This window comes from Choristoneura fumiferana, chromosome 25, assembly GCF_025370935.1.
Source record: "Choristoneura fumiferana chromosome 25, NRCan_CFum_1, whole genome shotgun sequence".
Classification (NCBI taxonomy): Eukaryota; Metazoa; Arthropoda; class Insecta; order Lepidoptera; family Tortricidae; genus Choristoneura; species Choristoneura fumiferana.
In genome coordinates this window covers 8,217,795-8,241,794 of record NC_133496.1, presented here as the reverse complement: position 1 = coordinate 8,241,794, position 24,000 = coordinate 8,217,795, and the positions used below count along the sequence as shown (strand labels likewise).

The following is a 24,000-nucleotide window of genomic DNA, read 5'->3' as shown; positions in this document are numbered from 1 at the left end:
AAACCCGTGGTCGGTAAATGAGTCATTGCCCGTACTAATTTTCTTGTCATGAAGCCCAAGGTCGGTAAATGAGTTTGTTACTGCATGGAGTGGCGCGCGCACGTCGGGCGCATGGTCAGGCTGGGGTAGGGCTAGGGCGGCGCGAAGGCTGGCGCTGCCAAGACCGTAGTCAGCGATATCGGCAATTTTTGAAAAAAATATTAGTTTTTTCTTTTACAAAATATACAATTTTACTCGCAAATGTGATGAAAACATTGTATGTCGCACGGGCGGTACTAGAATTACGAACATCGACTCATTAAAAGCCCTCAGTGTTCGACTTCGGGCTTTCTAATAGACTCTCGTTCGTAATTCCTTGTTTACCGCCCTTAAGACACAATGTACTATTAAATTGGGATTCTCTGTAGGTACCTATTGATGTAACGTAAAGCTAGGGCGACTCACGATCTTAACTTAACTAATCTTAAAGTGTTTATGTTTAATAAATGGAACAAACTGTTAAATTTCGTAGATACTATTACGTATTAAAAAACTACAGCGATGACATGAAAAACTTAAGTTTTAATTTAAAAGGAATTCCAGATAGTTGCTGATCGCCATCAAATCACATCCGCCGTGTGGCAGTACCCTCAAATAAGGCCAGTGGGCGAAATGGCGCGAAAGCTAATGAAATATCCACCCTGTAACCCGTTAAGTATTTGTAGTTATTAATTACTCGATTCAGTGTGGGGCGGATTGTAATCAGTGAAATGATTACAAGCCTTCACCATAGATCTTTGGCGCCATCGAAGATATAGACTGGCTAGAAACACTAAAAGTCGCTGTTAATATCTACTGAGTACTGGGGGAATTCGAAATTCGAAATTCGTATCCTACCATCACTCTCAAGCTCCTATGAAATGCTATTACAGTACGACTACTTGGAGTTAACACTTGACAGATGGGCCTGCCTTCAGTCAATTTTCAACTTTGACGTCATACAAATAAAGCCATTTTTAGTATACCGCTACCCACGTTTACAGATCATGTAAAAACTATTTTATTTGTATGATCTCAAAGTTGAAAATACACTGAAGGCACGCCCATCTGTCAAGTGTTAACTCCAAGTAATTCGCAGTGTAGCATATGCGAGACGATACGAAGTTCAAATTATTTCTATTAGTAATAAAGTAATATAATATACCAGTACTACCATTTTTTGGCTACTATACTTACTTATTAGTGGATTAAATAGTTCCATTTTCTATTTTAACAGATATTTTTTTAACAAACGCGTACGAAGAAATTCACTAGAAGATAGTATAACAATAATAAAGTTTTGTTTCCTTGTTAAATATGATATTAGAATGCATTGATTCCCATCCAACACCACCCGCTCTCCTTTGGGAGTGCAAAAAGTTAACATCTACGTGAGAAGGCGCTATGGAAAATTTTAAACATTATCTCATGAACTGTTGAAATGCATTGAGATCGAATGTGTCTTAGAAAAATTTCATACGAAAATACGAATACCACAGTGACATATTTTTAACCCCCGACGTAAAAAGGGGAGTTTTAAATTGGACGCCAATGTCTGTCCGTCTGTGACATCGTAGCTCTCTGAAAAATTGAACCGACTACAAAAAAACCATGAAAAAAATTTTCTACCAGTCTGAAGTCGGTCGGTGCCTCAGCACGAGCCAGCAGGAGTGGACCTATTGTCATCTACCTCACCTACGCACTTTATATTGGGCTTCAATCACTCCTGCTGGCTCGTGCTGAGGCACCGACCGACTTCAGACTGGTAGAAAATTATTTCCATGGTTTTCTGTAGTCGATTCAATTTTTTATTATAATTTTTTATTTACACGCTTTTTAGTGTAAATAATCTAAGATACAATAGTTTAATATCAACTGCTCGTCACCTTCTACAAAAGATTGAAGAAAGAAAAAAGAAATATAGATAAATAGATAGATAGAGTCCTGGTGCTTCACCACTTTTTACCATATGCATTACGAGGAGCATAATTTTACATAGGTCAAACAATTTAAACTTCGTGAAATCTTTATTGAGTAGTCTTATGGTGCTTCACCACTTCCTGTTTTTCTTTTGCATTGCACGAGTTGACAAATTAATCCAATTTACTATAGGTGTCTCTACAACATTTGAAGAGTTCCCTCAGTTTCCTGAAGATCCTATCATCAGATCCTTGATTTGGTGCTTATGGGACCTAATTGAACACATTCCCAGACGAACGCAACAAAAAAAAACCAAATCGGTTCATAAAATTAAATGACGGAGTCCTGAGGTAACAAACATAAAAAATACAACCGAATTGATAACCTCCTTCCTTTTTTGAAGTCGGCTAAAAAGGTATGGACATCGATATTTCCATGTGTTTTTTTTTTCTTTGCGAGGCTGTCACGTTTTTAGGGTTCCGGAGCCAAAATGGCAAAAACGGAACCCTTATAGTTTCACCATGTCATCTTATTCTGTTTCTTGTCTATCTTGTCTGCTTTTTCGTGTCTGTCCGTCTGCCGCGTCCGCGGCTTTGCTCAGGGACTATCATATCAATGCTAGAAAGCTGTAATTTTGCACGGATATATAAATAAACTATGCCGACAAAGATGGTACAATTAAAAATTAAAAAAAAATTTTTTTAGGGTACCTCCCATAAACGTAAAGTGGGGGGGAATTTTTTTCTCATCCAATCCTATAGTGTGGGGTATCGTTGGATAGGTTTTTAAATTAACCCATTAGGAGGTTACTAACACGTTTTCACGATTCAGTGATTTGCTTGCGAAATATTCAGCTTTAAAGAGCAAATTTTCATTAAAATCGAGCGGTGGGTGGAAAAATTCGAAAAAATTCAGGATGATAGTAAGTATATCAAACTTACAAGCAAAACTATAGCGGTTAAGTTTGCTTGAAAATTATTAATAGTTGAAAAGTAAATAGCAGCCTAAAGTATAAAAACCTAAACTTGGAAGATTCCGTATAAAATACGAAATCATTAGAAAAATATTACTTAATTTTTTCGTAATGGCTACGGAGCCCAATTTTGGGCGAGTCCGACGCGCTCTTGGCCGGTTTTTTGATATATTGATATGATGATGTCAGGGCTTTCTCACCTTTTACAATTTGATCAGGTTTTTCTTATTCAAATCGACATTTCGTAGATATTCAAAAGGATTTTTTGGCACTTCCAGCAAGAATTTATAGCGAATCAAGCGTATTAGACGTATAATTATGTGTTACAGTAATTAGAAGGACCAGGACGAATTGACTTATTGAATTTTGACCTTGATATTTGTAAAATACTAACCTTAACCTGCGGGTATGCTCGCGTGAACTGTTAGGTACCTCTACGGGATTAAATCAGAAATGAGGAGATACGTAGAACAACGAGGGTCACCGACAGAGCCAAGCGAATTAGCTCGTTGAAGTGGAAATGGGAAGGCCATAGGTATAGCAAGGAGAAAGGCCTTTTGGGCAGAAAAGTTCTCCAATTGAGTCCGCGTATCAAAAATCATCATCTTAGTTCATTTACAGAACTAGTCAATGTTTTGTACTAGTGCTCGTCACTGTCCCAATGGTTGTCATCTTTAATTTTATGTCATTAGCAATAGAGCTGACAGCAAGGTATCGTCCGTTGTCCGTTGGGCATTAAAACATGGCGAACACTCGGACATTTACCTAACTGTTTGAATGGCATTTCCACAGCTGTTTTTTTTTATTCGACTGGATGGCAAACGAGCAAGTGGGTCTCCTGATAGTAAGAGATCACCACCGCCCATAGACACCTGCAACACCAGGGAGATTGCAGATGCGTTGCCATCCTAGAGGCCTAAGATGGAATACCTCAAGTGCCAGTAATTTCACCGGCTGTCTTACTCTCCACGCCGAAACGCAACAGTGCAAGCACTGCTGCTTCACGGCAGGATTAGCGAGCAAGATTGATTGATTGAGTGATTTCAATTGTCCTTCTATTTCGTGACAAGTTTGTGCGTGATACTCGATAGAACCCTGTTGCAGTCAACATTTTGTCGCACTTATCAAAAAAATCTTGATTATACTCGACTTTGATTAGGTGTATAAATAATCAAAGATACTCGAGTCCAGAACTATAGGCGAACCAACTTGACAGTACATTACACACAAATGTTGATACTTTTTCACCAGTGCTGTAATATCGATATCAAAAAACCTTAATATCGATGTTTAAAAAAAACCTAATACGAAATAATAATAAAATAAATTTTTATTTGAAAGATTTGGAAAAAAATCTATTGAACAATCTATACTAATATTATAAATGCGAAAGTAACTCTGTCTGTCTGTCTGATAAGTAATTATTAAATCAGACTGGTGTTACGTGGTTTTCAGACCTTCTGGAGAAAAAAGCCCAAAAGAGACAAACATTTTCATTTTGCGACTACACAAGGTTACGAGTATATCGACATATTCTTATGTCTATTTTTTTTGCTAATGTCTGGTAACATTTTCAGCTGTCAATCTAGTTCGCCTAATTCTGGACTCGATTATAGTGCAGCAGAGGCTCCCTGCGACATGGTTGAGTGTTACATACAAACTTGTTGCATTAATTTTATTGAAAAACACATCGTATTTCCTTGCACTTTTATGCAATTAACTTCACCTGTATGGGATTCGTATATTCACTATTTGTAGTAATGAGGTGGAGGGAACGTTTTCTAGTTTAAAATAACGAAATATGGGGCCCGGTGGAACTGATCGACGGTTAAACTGTAGTTAAGAGTACAACTTTAATGTTCGGTAAATTGACGAAAAATTAAACTCATTGGATTATACTAGTACTTTTCAGTCCACTTCTATGATCAAGGACTGTAACTGACAATTACAAGTAGCTGCCGTAGTTTAAGCTGCACGTTATCATTCAGGGGGCTCTACGAAATTCGAAAATCGAAGTTCGTATCGTACCGTCGCTCTCACTCTTGTATTGAATAATATTAGCGTAGGCGGGATGGCAATATACGAAGTCCGCGAGATACGAAGTGCACTTCGTAGTATAGGGCCAGTCAAGTATTATTCGTATACCTAATGGATGGCCAGGTGGAAACTCCCAGTCGGTCAGCCTAGATGCTGGTGGATGGACCAGAGGGTCTATTGCGTAACGTTTCTGACACTCGCGAACACGATCAAAATTACAGTTTTCGCATACAAAAACTGTAATTTAATTGTGATCAGTAGTGTCAGAAACGTTAGACAATACGGCCTCTGGTCGAGAAGGATATCGACCAGCTCCAGCAGCCGGAGTGGCCCAGTGCAGAGCAGAGTGGCGTTCTTTGATGTCGGATCGGAGGCCAGGGTCCAATTTGGATCGCTGTGCCATCGTAGTAGGTAAGGAAGTAGTAAGTTACGTATGGGTACAAAAAATGTACCGAGGTTATATAAGTAAATTATTGAGGTTTTATTGATACAGTACTGCAGACTAAAATCTAAGCCTATACGTGGAACTTAAAGTGCTTATTATACGAGATGGTACCGCTGCTGCATCCACGTTGGCCATGAAAAATATTTAACTGTGTGCGTGCTTTGCATTTGTGTGAAGGTATTGCTTTGGTATACCATACTTTCTTATTATACGTATACGTAGGCATACCAAAGCAGTGCCTTGGGAAAGCTAAAAAAAATGTTGATTAAATTTGTATTAGTCCTCTTTCTTCCTTTTTTATTTTATCGTTTTAGTGTCAATGTTTACGAATGTGCGTAAAAAAAAATGGTAAAATAAAGATTGTAGCCGCATTTAAGCCCGGCAACGCACCAGCATTCCCAAAAGTGTTCACCATCAGGTCAAGCACTGGCTTGTTTAACATAAAAAAAAAGAAATGATAATATATAAAGTCCAAGTAAAAATCACATTAACTGCAACAATCCTAAAGGATTAGTTAAGTAGACGTTAAATGTTTTTATTTAACATTTATAAATTATACTTCATATTTATTTATTTATTTTTAAACATAATATATACCACAACATTAAACAACTAATCTACTCATCTTTTTATGTCAGGGGTCAAAAGCAAGTCCTCTGTTAACTATGAATTTAACCAAAACTCTTGTTTGTAACACCGGCCCTCCACGTTTTCAGAGAAGGGCGTAAAACAGCGGGTGCTTCTACAATAGCCTCCACAGGGTATAACATATTTTAAAATATAATATTCTTATACCTACATGATGCATTTTAATAATCTTTTCCTTCAGCTTTTAATGATACGGATCATGCACGTATGTGTTTTGCAAATGCTTAGGTCAGAATAGATAAAACTTAGTAGTGTAAAATGAAATAGTAAATATCGTGTTTTTTGTAGCAATGTTTTTTTTTTAAATTGTGGTGTGTAAATCTATCATTTTGAAATATGGGTAGTAATTTTTTTAATCCAAATCAACATCAGAGCTATAAGGTAAACGTTCTAGACAAGTCAAGATGTCATTGTAGTCTGGTTATCATAAATCGGTTCTGGTTTTGATCCGTAGTAAAAAATAAGCAGTAATTATAGTTATTAATAACCTTTTCTAGGTATATCTGAGTCATCGATTACGCGAATTACGTCAAATCAACATAAATAATATAAATAACACAATATGCGATATACACATTATGTTGGAAGTAACGGTTTATAACGGAATAACTGGTAATACTTGGAAGAGCTGTTGCGACCATGTAATCAAAATAGAAAAGTACTATAGAAATCAGATCATATAGGTAATTGATATCCACGTGGACAATTTCGTGATTGAAGTTGGCTCTGACACCAGTGACACGTCTGACTCTGATGATACCAATACGTCACTTTCTGCGTCTGAATTTGAAGCTAATTGCCGTATGGACACCGAATATTTGGATTCTGATTTTTGACTACGGCGAATGAAAGTAAGTCAAAACGAGTGACCAATTCGCATTGTTCTGACTATACTGAACTATTGCCATATAAATAAGAACAATGGCGCCCTCTTGACAATAGTCATATATTTTTGTTTTATTTTTGGTTTACCTTTAAAATTTTATAAGCTGGGGGTTTTGGACTGCAGAACTCATCTGGTAAAGATAACATTGTTCTCGTTTGTTGAAGCTTTTTCGATTCAGTGTTTTTTTTGCGTAATAATAACTTTAAAGTGCAAATTTTGACGTCCAGATGGCCTAGTGGTTAGAGAACCTGACTACGAAGCTTGAGGTCCCGGGTTCGATTCCCGTGTCGGGGCAGATATTTGTATGAAAAATACGAATGTTTGTTCTTGGGTCTTGGGTGTTTAATATGTATTTAAGTATGTATCTATCTATATAATTATATTTATCCGTTGCTTAGTACCCATAACACCAGCTTTGCTATATAGTGATATATATATAAATTTTCATTAAAACTGAGCGTCCCCCCCTCTAAAATCTAAACCGGTGGGTGGAAAATTGTACTAACTAGAGTACTTACTTATATCAAACTTTCAAGGAAAACTATAACGGTTAAGTTTGCTTGAGAATTATTAGTAGTTTAAGAGTAAATAGCAGCCTAAGGTATAAAATATACCTAAATTATGAAAGATTTCGTAAAGTACGAAATCCTTAGGAAAATATAACTTAATTTTTTCGTAATGGTTACGGAACCCTATTTCGGGCGTGTCCAACACGCTCTTGGCCGGTTTTATATTTGTAATAAAGCAAACCTAACCATACCTATAGGATAGTCCTGAAATATGTCCTGAATTATTTACCTACGTACCTTGAATTACTTACTTTTGTTTAGGAATATGTCGATACAAATTTGTCGATATATCTTGTGTAGACGCGGAATGAAAAAAAAAGGTGGGCCACGCCACGCTTTATGATCTTGAGCCAGCTCTTGCCAGCTTTCGACCTCTAGATCCAAAAGGTCTTTCAGGACTTTGTCCTTTCAGACGTACCTGGAACGGCCAGCCGAATTTTTTACAGTTCCAGAAAAAAAAATCGTTCGTCTGTAAGCAACAGTTGAGAAATAAATCATTTGTGAAAAAATATATTCTACAAAGAGCCAGGACCCCATTATTACAATTAAAATTAAATGTAAAATTTACTATTATTTCTTAAATTCCTTCGATCTCACGCTTTTCTGACTCCACTGTGGAGCGGCCCGATCCCGTTTCATATAAAAGGGAGCGATTCTATCCCCACCTCATAGTCAAACCAACCGTCGTGCGAAATAGTCTTCGAAATTCGAAATTGTATTCCATTTTTGAAAAGTTTATTTTTAATTTTTGAGGCGTGTTCGGATTTGTGTTTTTTGAAGGTAAGTTTTTTTTAATTTAACTGCAAATCTTAATTTGTGCCTATGTAGGCTAAATAAAAATGTATTAAATTAGAAGTTATTAATGAAGAAAAAAAAGCTAAAGTACTTTACTAAAAACTGCCAATATTACTGAAACACTGACTAAAAAAGCATTAAGTATTAAAATAGTAGATTGTACAACAAGAGCATTATAAAACGAGCCATTTTACCCAAGACGTTCATATGAGATGTTGATGTGTGTGTGTGTGTGTGTGTGTGTGTGTGCGTGTGTGTGGTTCTGTGAGATGATGGATGTACGTGTGTCCACCTGTACTTATTTATTTATTTTATTTTTCGTTTTATTATATACCTTTTTACTATGTGTAATTATCCATACAAATGTATGATTAATTTTCGTGTCACAATGGAAATGTATGTATGTATGTCAAAAAAGTCAAAGTGAAAATATCTTTATTCAATTTAGGCTATAACAAGCACTTATGAATGTCAAAAAATCTACCACCGGTTCGGAAAAACCTCTGCTGAGAAGAATCCGGCAAGAAACTCAACGAGGTCTATATTTTTTTTTAAACAGATTTACAATATTAATAAATGATATGTATACATCACAAGTATTTAACACAACTTTATTTTTAACACAGTAGGTTCGCTATTTGATCGCTAATGCGGATCGGAATTATTTCCAAATATCCCTGTCCATGATATAATCATTAACTTTATAATACGCCTACCTACATTAGAAAGAAAACAAAACACAATTGACAAACTTTGAGATACTTGTACAAAGGCGGACTTATCCCTTTAAGGGATCCCTACCAGTCAACCTTTGAGTAGGTAGATGAGAGGAGTAACCGTGTAATGGAAATTAAAACTACGTGCTAACGCAGCTTTAACGGTGTGCAACTTTTTGGTCTTCACTCACCCATATAGAGGTTTTGAGTTGACAAAATTCGTTAATTAGAGGTTTTTTCACTTTTTTTGGTGATTGAAAATTCGTTATAAAGAGGTTGTTCGTAAAAAAAATCCTAATGTAAAGGTATATTTTACATTGACTCTTATGGACAGTTCAAGGGGATAACGAAAAATTTGTTAAATCGAGGAAGTCGTTAACAATTGAGGTTCGTTACATTAAGGTTGTAGTGTAATTTTAAATTTATTCATGTTTGTAATGCCTTAGCGGTAGATTACCTTTAAAATAGTTTGTTGCGGGGAAAAATGTCCACACAAGTGCAGTTCCGCACACTTACACGCAAAAACAAAACTGCCAACTGACTGTAATGACGACGTTAACACGTAAATAATCCAACAATACACTAATAATTCGTACACAGATGACTCAAAAATCACACATTGACAGTAACATCACTAAGTTGTTCATCGGCGAAATGTTGGATTTATCGCTTGATCGATCCGAACTTTGTATGGATTAGCGGACTCGATGTTGGTAAACGAATCCGACAATAATGTACGACTTTGTTGTTTAAATGTAATTAAATAGCAATAATACGATAACAATTTACTTACATGTGACACCATCTTTTTGCAAGCTTGATGTCCCAGATCTCTTTTTACAGCAGAAAACTGAACAATTCGGCATTTTTAGCACTGCAGCGTTCACGAACTCGATTCGGTCTAGTGTGAAATCCGAGCGCGCCTTGTTTTATAAAACTCGTATGCCCAGTTGGGCTTGTACTTTGACAGAGGGGAACGCGGCGAATGGCTACTCCCTTCCGTAGGAAGCCCGCGTTGCTCTAGGATGTAATGTTCTAAAAGCAATTTACACATTTCATCCAAATTTACAAACGCACATACTAACAAACTTTCTCATTTGGAATAAGTAGGTGGGATTATAGAATCCGCAATAGATTTATTTGAATTCATTCGGAAAGATTAACTTAGATAGAGTTAAATCCGGATGATCCTCTCAAATTTATCATTCAATTAGTTTGCAACCCACTTCACCAAAGTTTTAACTATCATATTAGTCAACATTAGTACTTAAGAGCCAACTGAATCGTGATCCACTGTGGAACCTTTTCGTAGAAATCAAACGTTCTAATCAAATGGTTCGACTGTACCTATTGTTAATTGAGTGTCTTATGACCGTGTTGAGTTATGAAGACCAATATGAGTGATTAGACAAAAGCAGTCCCAGTATCGAAGCGTGCGTCATCACATGTAAGTAAATGAAGCATAATGAATCAGACTTCCCATAATAATGTCTGCTGAGAAGGCGAGAAGGTTGTATTCATTTGACTGAACAAACAGTTTTCTTTTTAGGGTTCCGGAGCCAAAATGGCAAAAACGGAACCCTTATAGTTTCGCCATGTCTGTCTGTCTGTCCGTCCGACGGCGGCTTTGCTCAGGGACTATCAATGCTAGAAAGCTGTTATTTTGCACGGATATATATATGTAAACTATGCCGACAAAATGGTACAATAAAAAATTTTAAAAAATATATTTATAGGGTACCTCCCATAGACGTAAAGTGGGGGTGTTTTTTTTTTCTCATCCAACCTTATAGTGTGGAGTATCGTTGGATAGGTCTTTTAAAACCATTAGGGGTTTGCTAAGACGATTTTTCGATTTAGTGATTTGTTTGCGAAATATTCAACTTTAAAGTGCAAATTTTCATTAAAATCGAGCGTCCCCCCCCTCTAAAATCTAAGCCGGTGGGTGGAAAAATTTGAAAAAATTCAGGATGGTATTAAGTATATCAAACTTTCAACGGCTAAGTTTGCTTGAGAATTATTAGTAGTTTATGAGTAAATAGCAGCCTAAGGTATAAAATATACCTAAACTTGGAAGATTCCGCATAATATACGAAATCCTTTGAAAAATATTACTTGGCGACTTAAAATATGACTGGTGCAGGCTGAAAATCAGCGCTGCAAGTCTCCTATGCTCGCAGCTTATGCTGAGCCTGAGCCCATTGCCACCTGCTTGTGTTTTTTTTAAAAAATATTGTAAGCTCTTATTTTCAGTGGCAATAAATGATTATATTATTTTATTTATTATTACTTAATTTTTTCGTAATGGCTACGGAACCCATTTTGGGCGCTCTTGGCCGGTTTTTTAAATAAAACCTTCTTCTTATGTGTGTGTGTGTTTGTGTGTGCGGGGCCTTTGCGATGTTTATTTATTTCATCATTGCACTTTGTACAGTCACCTTAGGTCTAAGTACAACCCTGTTTAAGGGCATAGCAATATTAGCAACATGTATTAGTACCTACCTATTGAAATATATTGCACTTACTTATCCAAACTTAACTAAATTAAGGCCTACTAGTAGCTAAATCTTAGGCAATGTCTTACAAAATCAGTTTTGCAATATTAGCTTATTTTGGTTCCTAATTAGTACATTTTGGCTAAACGTCAAGTAGCCAAACTAGTTCAGCTATCCTTTTTTTCAGTGAAAACAATTTTAATTGTTCAATTCCGAGAGATAAACTCAGGGTACAGCGGTTGATAGAAATGCCCATTTACACATGTAGAAACATAGTGTGGAAACCCAAAATGTAGCAGCTAAAAGCTGCACCAAGAAACTAGGTAATAGCATAGTGTAATAGTAATTTATGGGTAGGTATAGTGGATCTACGGACTGAATGAAGAATGCTTTAAACTTTAAACAGTATGTTATTTTAACTGCCCTTAAACATCGAGCAAACCCGCGCCAGCATATATTTATTCAGCACATTCATTTTTCTCGTCTAACCTTATAGACAATCCCTCCCTCCCCACTAAAATCTAAACTGTTGGTATGATAAGTTTGAAAAAAAAAACATGATGGAATCAAATTAACAAGGAAAACTATGGCGAATAAGTTTGCTTGAGAATTATTAGTAGTTTAAGAGTAAATAGCAGCCTAACTTATAAGATATACTTACCTACTTGGAAATTTAATTCTTGATTTTGTCGTAATGACTACGGAGCCCTATCCAGGGTGTATCCGACACCCTCTTGACTGTTTATTTTTATTTTTTCATAATCTTAAATCCCAGGTCCAGGTCAGGTTCTCTTAAGCCGCAGGTTCACGGTGGATGCAGGCCGCTGCCAACCGAAGCAACTGGAGGTCTGTGGGGGAGGCCTATGTCCAACAGTGGACGTCCTACGGCTGAGATGATGATGATGAATCTTAAATATTCGGCGAATATACTCGTAAATGTGTATTTTTTGTAAAATAGCAGATATTATGTTCATCTTGGTTCGTATGCCGCGAATATATAAGTACAGCCCTAAGTGCGCGAGTCCTAGTTGTAGGTATAGGTACCTACTAGATCTCTCTACTGGGCCTACTTTTTTATCGTTGATCACCGTACTTACTTACCTTACGAGTATGGTAGTTTTTCCTTCATCCTAGGCTAAGTTGACGTTGCATATACATTATGTATTGCCTCGTAAACTTTATTGACAGTGGTAGAACTTCGCTACATAAGATGCTGGTCATCTAAAATGTAAGTGCTTTAGTACAGCTGTAAAACACACATGGGATTTTTCAACAAGGTCTCAGTAAATTTGTGTGTGATTTTGTTAATACTTGTGCTACATAATATTTGATATATTTCGAGATGACGGATGATAGAACTTCATTCAATTTAAATAGATAGATACATAATTAAAATACATATTCAACACTCGAGAACAAAGATTCGATCGAACCTGGGACCACAATTTGTAGGTCGTCGCCTGGAATATTATGAAGGACGAGATGCGCCTATGGTTCAAAAATATGGCCAGGGCCTACCATCTTTTCATAAACGATGTGAAACGTCAGCAGTTCTCTACGAATCTCGAATCGTAAGTTGCGTCTCACTGACTCTTTACAAGTGAATGAAAGCCGATATTGTCTCTGGTCCGAAACTGAATCGCTAAGTCGCGAAAGTAGCCGCTATTGCAAACCAAATATTGTATACTAAAATCGCTTATTTCAACTGCCTACAATTTGTATCAACCGCGGTATTTAAACAACCGTCACTTCCATGACAGTTAAAAACCACGAAAAGTTTATTGGAGTTAAGAATAAATCCGTGAGTAGCTGTTAAAAACTTGAATAGTCTCAGTTCTTGAAACTTAAGTATTCGTACGAAAACCAAAAGTGGTGCGAAAATCGTAGTTGGATACTGCTGATCGGCCCGACTCGTGTGGTACGAAAAGTGTGGTACGAAATCGACAGTTCCAACTGCTACTCAAAAGTAACTCTGGTTCGAAATATGCGTTCCTCTTTCGCTCGAAACTCGAAGTTCGACGTGCGGTCCCTCTTTTTGTTCAAAGTAGTAAGCGTTAGAGAAATGAACACAGGTCTCGTCGAGTATAGAGCAGTTAGTAAGAATCGTACCGAGCCCTCGCTAGAAGTTTTAGATTTAAAGACAAAAAATCTGTTAGGACGACTGTTCCGTGTTATTTAATTGTATTTAGATAAATCGCTTCTGTTATAACTATGACAAATTGTATTTTAACAGTCTACCTATAACAACACAAACTTTTAATCTAATATAACAACACAAACGCAAACTAATTTGTTATTTTCCAAAAAAATAATGTAAAAAGGATTTTTTAAGTAATTTTTTTTCATGTTTTTCTTTCAAAAATGGGCAAAAAGTGTTTTTTTTTTATTTCAATTGCATTAGGTACTACACAGAAGACCGAAAAACTGGAAACGCAGCTAAAGAAATACCTTAGCTTTTTATTCGAAGAGAAAAGACTAGGGGGACTCCTATGACATGTTATAGTATTCGTTTTTCTATGCACTTTAAGTTTGACTACAAAAGAAACCTTGTCCTACGCAACCCTTATCCCCCTTACCCTAAAGCTTTAATCGAGCACGTAACGGGTTAGAACCTTTCCTTATGACACTTATAAATACAAACACTTCCGTACGTTTTCATAGTCATAATTTAATTCCGCAGTCCTTATTGCCGAAAATTTAGACTTATTATTTTATGCTTTAAGTGAATTCACAAGAATAACAATAGTAGGTATCTATCACCTTGTAATTTGTTTTTTCTGTGTATCTGTTTTCTGTATCGCTTACTATGTCTGGTGTACAATAAAGAGTCTTTGTATTGTATTGTATTGTATCTAGTAACTTTATTGGATCTTTTTATTGAAATGAGTGTTGAATTATATAAATGTAGCTATATTTGCAGCATTTTTGCATTTGGTAATTGGGTATCGTCTGTAATGATAATGATAGATAATTACATATTTAATATCGGTATGAGAAACTCTAACGCTATAAGATAAGGAAAGATCAGTTTGACAGAAAAACTGCATTCATAGATAATGTAAAACAATATCTTTACATACTTTTTTATACCTATTTAGTGTGTTCAATTGTACATTGTTTGTGTAAATTGTCCAAAGACATATTTTAAAAAGTTTATTTTTGTACCATAGACTTGGTCTCAATTTTTTCCTCTTGGTAATTCTCTGAGCCTCAATTATTCTAGAAACGGAAGTTATAAGACCTCAAGAGGTGCTCTTTCTAAATTTACATGCATAAGAACCTCGGTCGTAAAATGTAGAAACCATATTTCATGGCGATGCCTCATGATTTACCATCGGACCGATCTGTACTGCCATGCATGAATGCATTATGACCGGGAGAAAAATCTTCAGACCTAGTATAAGTTTCTTAATTCCGTAGACAGGCAGAATTAAGCCGAGTTTAGACTTGCAAGAAAATTCGTGCAAGTTTATATTACATTGCGAGGCCGTAAAGCCAACGAGTTTGTAGTGAATTGAAAATACAAACTGAAATATAGATGCTCAGAAAAACCAGAAAAATAAGACCAGCACTGGGAATCGAACCACGGTCAACGCGTGCACCGCACACAATGGACACGGGACCCACACGGACACGGGGGGGATGCGGGGTTACGGGATGACCGTAAAAGTAAAAATTTGGAATTGAAATAAAAAATACAAAAAGATTCCAAAAAAACAATCTTAATTTGAGTTTGTAGTGGTCAATCGAGCGCCGCAATGTAATGCAACATGCACGATTTTTCTTGCAAGTCTAAACTCTGCTTAATTCTGCCTGTCTCGCCTGTCTACTGAAGTGGAGCGAAGTAACGAAGCGGCAGTGGCGTAGCATAGTGGGTGCAGGGAGGCGGTCCGCCCCGGGCGGCAATTCTAAGGGGGCGGCAAAAGTTTATAATAAATAATACTGAATAGTATCTACATAGAAGGTAATAAAATATTTCCCAATTTTTTCGCACCTACGTTTCGGACCGTTTAAAATGAGCACGTCATTTTCCATTACTTATACTGTGAAATCAGGGTATCCAATTTCTATAATTGAATGGTACAATAATATATTGACATCTTGTATAGGTATTTACTGTGGTTTTCTTTAAACCTAAACAAGAGGGCGGCAAAATTTTCTTCCGCCCCGGGCGGCTTATACCCGCGCTACGCCACTGCGTGCCTATAGTGGAGTTGCGGACTGTGTTTGTCTATAAGGCGCGGTGCTAGGAAGTAGATTGAAGCGAGAAAGTAATGCGGAGCGTAGTTACGGAGGCGCGGAGTTACATAGCGGAGCGGAGCGAGTAAGTAACCGGAGTTGCAGACTGTTAATGTTAATTCATTGGCGGAGTTCCCCGCTTTCCCGCTCTACTTCCTCGCTTCGCTTCCCGGTTTTGTATGAATTATTAAGCTAGTTAACAACTCTCTGTCCACTTAAGAGGAGAGGAGATTTTACGCGATTCTGTTGGTGGGTTTTTATCTCGATCACTCTAGTGGACAGGCAGCCTTACACTTATATAGGTGCTCTAAAAAGGCTGTGTTGGCAAACCACACGTTAGCCTAACGAATACTTCCCCGACTGTTGAAATTTATGTTACTTAACAGATTTAACTATAGACCGAGACTTGTTTTTTTCCTTTCAGTTTCTAACTAAAGATTTTAAAGGCGATCTAGTTTATGTTTTTTTATAAGTTAAGCAAACCCTTTTCTTACCAAAAATATATTATAATATAGACACATAATGGTTTCGTTTTCCTTTTGTGGTACGGAAGCTTAATTAATCTTTATATTACTGCTGCGTCCCTGATTTTAAAAAATATTTTTGCAATTCTATAAAATTTTTGATAGAGCTATCCAATGACAGGCCAGACTCAGACTACCTATGATGTAAATGAAAAAAATCCTCTGTACTTAGAAATCAAAATTTGTCCTGAAGTTTGGTGAATGTATTTTATTGTATTCCCATGCCAAATTACAGTTTTGTATTACTGTCGTGGACTGCAAAAATGGTGAAGCTAAAAGTTCCATTCTGTTATTTTTACTACGGAATCCTAAAGATGCAAATTATGTAGTAATGGAGATCAAATAACAAAGCTATCCCCAACGACTGTGCAAAAGCAACAAGCCAGCTAAAAAAGGTCACAAAGTTAGTTTAATTGCTATAATTATAGGAAACCGACTAGAGACCGTAGTAATTAGTTTATCTTTAGAATCATCGATTGTCCCTTTGTAGACAGACGTTAAAAATGCCAGTGTTTTTGTAAATTATTTTTCTTTGGAGGGAAGTTAAAGAGTTTTGAAATGATCGAAATTTTCGGTGTTGATGTAATTTTTTACTGGGCCCATTCGCCTGCTCGGTTTTATTACGAAATGATGGTGGATGTCAAAAGAGTTATTGAAATTTAAAAATAACACAATACATTACAATTATGACAAGACTTAATTATCTAGACTATTTATGTATAAGAAATCTGAAAAAAAAAATATTTTTCATGGAAGTATACTATAGCCACGGTGGCCTAGTGGTTTAGCCTATTGGCCTTTCAAGCAGAGGATCGTGAGTTCAAATCCGTACATTACAATCTGTAAATTTGAAATTACGAACATAATAATAATTGCAACAAGACAAGTCGAAATGTCTACTAAATGAAACGATTCATATTAATTTATTCTCAGACTTCAAATCTCAGTCATCATTTAGCTAAAATAACTAAAGGACTGAACTAGTTCTGTTGATCGAATGAACTAGATCGGATCGCTCACTTTAAACAGGCGAGCCGAAACAAGCCTATTTTATGTCTTCTTTCTTGTTCCAGCCAATAACCATGGGGTCAAACATCAGGACCTCGACTCTGTTACTGATCTTTGTGACCTTCGCGACCGTGGCTGCCCAGACATTCCAGTACTCCCGCGGCTGGACCAATGGGAAGAGGGCCCACAAAAGGGACGACGGCAGGGAACTGGCCGGCAACTTGGAGAAGATCCTCACTCCGTGCCAGATGAATAAGCTGAAGTATATGCTAGAAGGACGACCTTTGAATGAGCGGGTAAGTTACCCCTTAAACTGTTTTTTTAAGCTCCAACGCAAAAAAGGGCAATGAGTCAAAGCGAGTTTTCTTGTGATAGTTCTTAGCTATGTTTGATATGAATGGCCACAGCCGTTTTTAAGATATTAATAACTTTGAAATGACAATTCATTTCAAAGTTATTAATAGGTAGGTATCTTAAAAACGGCATTGGCCAATGGTTTTTGTAACTTTTCAGAGTTGGATAGTTAAGGTTATACATATGAACTACACTATAATTATTGCCTTGTTCTTTTTCGCTAAATCACGCACCACAGCTAACGTCTGTACGGCAGCGTTATAATATGCAGGCAGAACCCGCCCTCCTATTCTTGTACACAAAACGATACATAGTCACACAGGTGCGACTATCACAAACACCACACAAAACACTGACACGTTTCGAACTATGTACACAAAGTTTGGTTAGTTAACTACCACTACCACCCAAGCGAATACCATCATCATCATCATCATGTCAGCCGAAAGACGTCCACTGCTGGACATAGGCCTCCCACAAGACTCTCCACTCAGACCGGTCTTGTGCTTTCCGCATCCACCGCGACCCCGCGATCTTAACCAGGTCGTCGCTCCATCTTGTTGGAGGCCTACCGACAGCTCGTCTCCCGGTCCGTGGACGCCATTCGAGAACCTTCTGACCTCATCGGCCTTCAGTCCTGCGAGCAATGTGCCCCCACCACTGCCACTTCATTTTCGCAATTCGGGCTATGTCAGTAACCTTTGTTCTACTGCGAATATAGCGAATGCCATAATATAGTTCGTTGATAATATGGATATGGACCATGCCCATCCGATTTACTGTGTTTTCGCACCTCATTTATTTCATCATCATCATCATCATCATCGGCCTATCTTAGTCCACTGCTGAACATAGGCCTCTCCAGTTGCACGCCACTGAGCACGATCCTCGGCCAGTCTCATCCAGTTCTTGCCAACTAACCTGCGAAGATCATCGCTCCACCTAGTCTGAGGGCGTCCTACGCCACGCTTGCCGATTCGCGGTCTCCACTCAAGACCTCGTTTGCCCCAGCGGTTATCAGTTCTTCGACTGATATGGCTGGCCCACTGCCACTTCAGTTTGCTTATCCGGTGAGCTATGTCGATGACTTTAGTTCTGAGTCGGATCTCCTCGTTTTGAATTCGATCCTTCAGAGAAACTCCGAGCATAGCCCTTTCCATAGCTCGCTGAGCGACTTTAAATTTATTTCGCCATCTTTATAAACAATAGTTTATTTATCCACAGTTACTCGTCCCTTGCGACTACACCGAGGAAGAGGACACACCGAAAAGGTACAAAAACGATCGCCAAGACCAATTCGACAGTTTTCTTTGAACTCCTTCACACAACTCCGACAAAGGGCACGGGGGATAGACGGTTATCTGAGACTTGTAACATTATAGCTTTGACAGGTAAATAAGCGTCTACGAGTATGTGAGATTATATTTTTAAATAAACATAATTTTGCTCTGTATTCAACTGTGGTTTGATTGTTTTGATGAACTGTTTCCTTATTCATAAATACTGCAAGCTTCTGTTAACGTTAAGTCTCAGTTCAACATAAAATACAGATCGTCATAACCATAACTTTGAAAAAATCTCGTATCTAAAATAAATATGTCAACAAAATTGAACTTTGATGTAATGTTCATAAAGTTCACTAAGAAAAATTATCTATTTTGAGGTACGAGTTTTTTTAAAGTTGTGAAGAGATGTATTGCATAATGGTTTTCCATCGGGGAAAGTCGGAAAAAGTTGGCTCTCAATAAGAACACGGCGGCACCCGAAGTGTCAATCAATTATTGTTTTTGTGACATTTTCGTATCCATAAAACTTTATTATTTACTGTCAAATGTCAATATGAAAAATGAACGGCTGTACGATGATAGGAGACCGAGCTGAGTTGGGACACAGGAGAGTTGTGACATCGTCGATATTTTGGAGCCTGTTAGAGAACTCGCAGCAGTGTGCTAGCTCGAGACTTAAACTAACAAACGTGCGCTATTGCGAGCTTGCTATCAGTACCACTACCATGAGCTTACAGTGACCGTACTCGATAGCGACGGCGTAAATTATTTGTATGGAGAATTGTACAGCGCCTCTACTGTAAACTCATGGTAGTGTTACAGTAGGTTCCAAAAAACCGACGGTGTCACAACTCTCATCTGTCACAACTCACCTCGGTCTCCCCTACTGAAGCTAATTTAGTTAATTGAGAAAGCACGACAAAAACGAACTTTTCCAATGAAATACGCAGAAAAACCACTATGCACTTAAGAATAAAGAATTTTTGAAGAAATTTTAATTTTATTTGTTCTCAAACAGGTACCTATAATGTAATGACGTTTATCTATCTTTAAATAATTCGTATCTAGCTATTCCTCAAAACATACTATAGATTTTTGGATTTTTAGACATTGTTGACCATAAGCATTTTTTACAAATAATGTTATGTCAAAAGAAATTAAAACATAAGGTGTGTTAAAAATAAAAATTGTATTCTGTGTAACAGGAAAAGGAGAGTTTTTTACAGATAGTAGTAATAAAAATTATTGACAACAAAATGTGACACTCTATGTCAATTTATTTCGTCATCATGATTGTGAGAATGAGGTAGATCCTAGGGTCAGAAACTTCGTTCATCTACGACCTAAACAATGTCATTACCTATAGCAAAAGTGTTTCTTGAATTAGGTAATTTTTCGAGCGTTTTTTTTTAATGGGCACATTCTTGCTGTTATAGGAGATTCTGTAATAGTTTGCAGATTATATATTAGGACGTCTCAAAAATAATATCAAATAGTAACATGTATATTTAGCTAAGGTACCTTAAGTTAGTTCTTTTCGTCTTCTTTTTAACTGTTCATTTCGTGTGTTTTATGTTATTTTATGTCTAGTTGTTAAATGAATAAAATCTAAAATGTCATCAAATTCTACAGCCTATTTAAAGAAAAATGAGACCACGAAAATTTAGGTGGTTAATACGCTCGAAATTTAACCCAATATCACCCAATATGATTTGTTGGAACAAGGAGTAAAGGTATCGCGAAAAGAAAAGCCTGAAAATGGTCTACATGGTTTGGATAATTCACCGCTTTGTTCATAGTCTCCATTTTATTATGTTATGATCCAATTTGAAAAGATCAGTCTCCAGGGTGGAAAAAAAAATGGGCCATGAAAAACTGCCTTATATCCTGCAGCTTGCTCATTTTAATTAAAGGAAACATTCTTTTATTTTTAAAAATAAACAAAACTGCATTCATAGATTTTCTAAAATTACTTAATTCAAATTTTCTTTACCATTTTTGGGATTTTTCCTTAATTTTGATTTACCTACTTGGGTAAGTACTAATTATGCAACTGGCTTGGCGCTTACATTTAATATAAAAATACAAGTTTTATAATAATTACTATAAAATAATTTATAATTATGTCATTATTTGTGGCAACACATGTAAGGCTGGACATGTGATTTGCTATACAAATGATAACTATATATTTGAAGTACCTATGTATAAAGTAGCTATAATAATCCTATAACTTGTGTTGTTATTTCAAACTAATTTATAAGGAAATCGATTTTAAAAGAGACCCTAAAAAAGTAAAAATAAATAAATACATACATTAAAAATGTTGACAACAATATTTCGCATTAAAAGAAGTGTTGATAGAATTGTGTTTTATTCCTGTTTGTTAATAAATATCTTAATATACCTACTGAGCGGCACAAAATATGGCCCTCAAATGTATGCAGTAATAAGTAATTGGTATTGTATGTAGGCAGAGTGGGCCAAATTTTGTGCCGGTGAGTAGGTACCTACTTGTGTTTGTCACCTAACTCCTCCTAAACGGCTGGATTTCAATAGGTTCCTGACAGGTTATATAATATGTATTTGAAAAAAAAAAGTAAAACTGCAATTTTATTAGCGCTTGTGTTTGGAGTTTCTAATACGACAGGCAAGGTAAGTTTAGATTTTCAAGTATAACGCCCTCTATCGACTGATCTCGGAATTACAAAGCACTTCACTAGGAGTGAACTCTGCTAAGTTTTCTGTGGTTCAGCTACTCCCCGGTAGAGGGCGCAAAAATCAATTTAACAATTTAGTTCTGTATTCTGTTCACAGATGTCACTATATTGCAGTTTAAAAATCCAGTGTAGGTAATGGAGTACCTATACCTTCCGCCTCCGCCGCCTACCTTTGCCTAAAAGTTCATTGCCACGACTAGTACCTACAGTCACCAGCATTAATATCTACCACAACGGAGCGTGCAAAAATATCTGACACGTCCTTCCGGCCCTAGAAATAGAGTCGTATCAGATATTTATTTTATGCACGCTTGTTGTGTCAGATATTGGTGCTGGTGACTGTACCACAAAAACTATAAAAGGTATAATTCCAATAATTGAATAGGCACTATGCTGGGAGTAACGTAAAGACGTCGAATAAAAAATGTATCTCAAAAACAATGCCTCTCCTTGCAGTCGGGTAAAAATTCGTCAAAACTGAGTAATGAACTTTTAGGCAGATTTATATGGCGCGTGGTATAGTGCCATCCACGAAGACGCGTGATTTTGACAAAATTAGACATTAATGTCATTGTATAATAATAATAATAATAATTCCATTGAAAAGAGTAATAAAATACGTTTCAATTTTATTTTCATTTCAAGTAGGTATCATACTTTATATTATTTTCTCAGCCAAAAATACAACAATTATGTTTCAACATCAAGTTCAACAAAAACTAGCCATTTTATTTTTAATCAAACGTACCGAATTAGTGCGCTACATCGCTAAGCGAAAATACTCGTGGTCTTAAACGAGTATCGTAAACGACCCGAGACTCAACATCGTTTAGTATAACTTCGCTCGGGTTCTGTTCGTATCAAATTAGCCCGCCAGGGATGGAGGAGTGTCGATGAAAATATCGATAGATTTAAACATTTCAGAAGTTGGGTTGTTATATCGATAAATCATATCATCATCATCTTGGCTTATACACGTCCCACCGTAAGGCACGGGCATCCTCTTAGAATGAGAGGACTTGGGCCGTAGTTCCCAGTCGGGCCTAATGCGGGTTGAAAATTCACACATACCATTTTAGCAATAGATATAGGCGAGCAAAAACATTAACGTAAAACATTAAGGGCTGTTTCACCATCCATTGATTAGTGTTAACTGGCGGTTAGGTGTGATGCAGTCTCTATTTGTTTTGTTCGAATAGATGGAGACGGCATCACATTTAACCGTCGGTTAACGCTAATCAATGGATGGTGAAACAGCCCCTAAACCTTTGAAAATACGATAATGGTGGCATCATTTTTTTTATAATTGTTACCTTTTTGTGTTTATCAACGATCTTATCCAATCCGTACCGGCAAAGAATCAGGAAGGTTTAAGGTATTAATTAAATTATAGTTTAAGAAAGCGTATAAACCACTGGAATATCTTGACTTTTCGATGGTATATTAAAAAAAATACATTCTTAACTTTAAGTGAACCTTCGAGCGGACGGCTTTTCACCGCCCTCTGCGAGCGCATGAATTGGCTCGCTAAACGGACCATCCATAGATGAAGCTACAGATTTACCTCTCCTGCCCCGGAAATCAGTCAAAGATCTACTAATTTCAATAAATTAGTTAGCTATTGTGCCCAGGATGCACCAGGCCCAAGCTTTACCCTTCCCCATGCGGTCGAAAGTCTCTGATAGAAGGGAGTTGTAACGCCCGGGCACTCGGGTGGGGCTTCCAACGTCGCACCCCGGCACTATTTAACCTTTAGTTAACTCTTAACTCGAAGTTTAATACCTCTGGCCCGTGCAAGTCTGCCTTAGTTAAATAATAATTGTATTACGTGTGGGGGGAATACGTACAAACTTGCGTAAATAATGAGATGAGTGAAACAATTTACTGTCGACAAAAATCACAACTTGGAATCTTAGTTACTTAGTGTTAAAAAAATTACAATCGGAATTAAAAATCGACAATATTTTTTTTGCGTAATTTTCAGCAAAATTCACATTTCCAACAAACCTTTACTTTGCACTAAAATTATTTAGGAGGTGACTATTACTTGGGCTGTTTTTCTTTTTCGTCTTATACGGATTATTTTTAATTTTCTACATTAACCATAACTATTTATTTAAACTCGAAGGGGCTGTTTCACTACCCATCGATTAATTTTATTTGACGGATTCAAGTGATGCTCGGAAATAGATCTCGTTCGAATAGATCTCCGTCAGATAAATTGAATGATGGTGAAACAGGTGGTAAAACTTTAACTTTTGTTTTAGGCACGTCTAACTTTACACGAATATTTAAAGGTCAATACATTTTCAAGCGATAATTTCTATCGACATCGATGAATTAAAAAAATGCGCTCACCACTTTTCC

General features: G+C 36.8%; 1 protein-coding gene across 1 annotated transcript; it reads left to right on the top strand.

The window, feature by feature from the left end:
* The first annotated feature begins 8,182 nt into the window (after positions 1-8,182).
* Crz (Corazonin) lies at positions 8,183-20,747 on the top strand. The gene is made up of 3 exons (XM_074107038.1): positions 8,183-8,276; positions 17,339-17,569; positions 18,852-20,747. Exons 2-3 carry the CDS (start codon positions 17,348-17,350, stop codon positions 18,939-18,941), a joined length of 312 nt encoding a protein of 103 aa, XP_073963139.1. The 5' UTR covers positions 8,183-8,276; positions 17,339-17,347; the 3' UTR covers positions 18,942-20,747.
* The last annotated feature ends 3,253 nt before the right edge of the window (positions 20,748-24,000 follow it).

Excerpts from the sequence above, each read along its gene's own strand:
- Crz (XM_074107038.1), top strand. The coding sequence starts at position 17,348 with ATGGGGTCAAACATCAGGACCTCGACTCTGTTACTGATCTTTGTGACC. Across the intron at positions 17,570-18,851 it reads GACGACCTTTGAATGAGCGG|TTACTCGTCCCTTGCGACTA; the intron begins GTAAGTTACCCC and ends ATTTATCCACAG.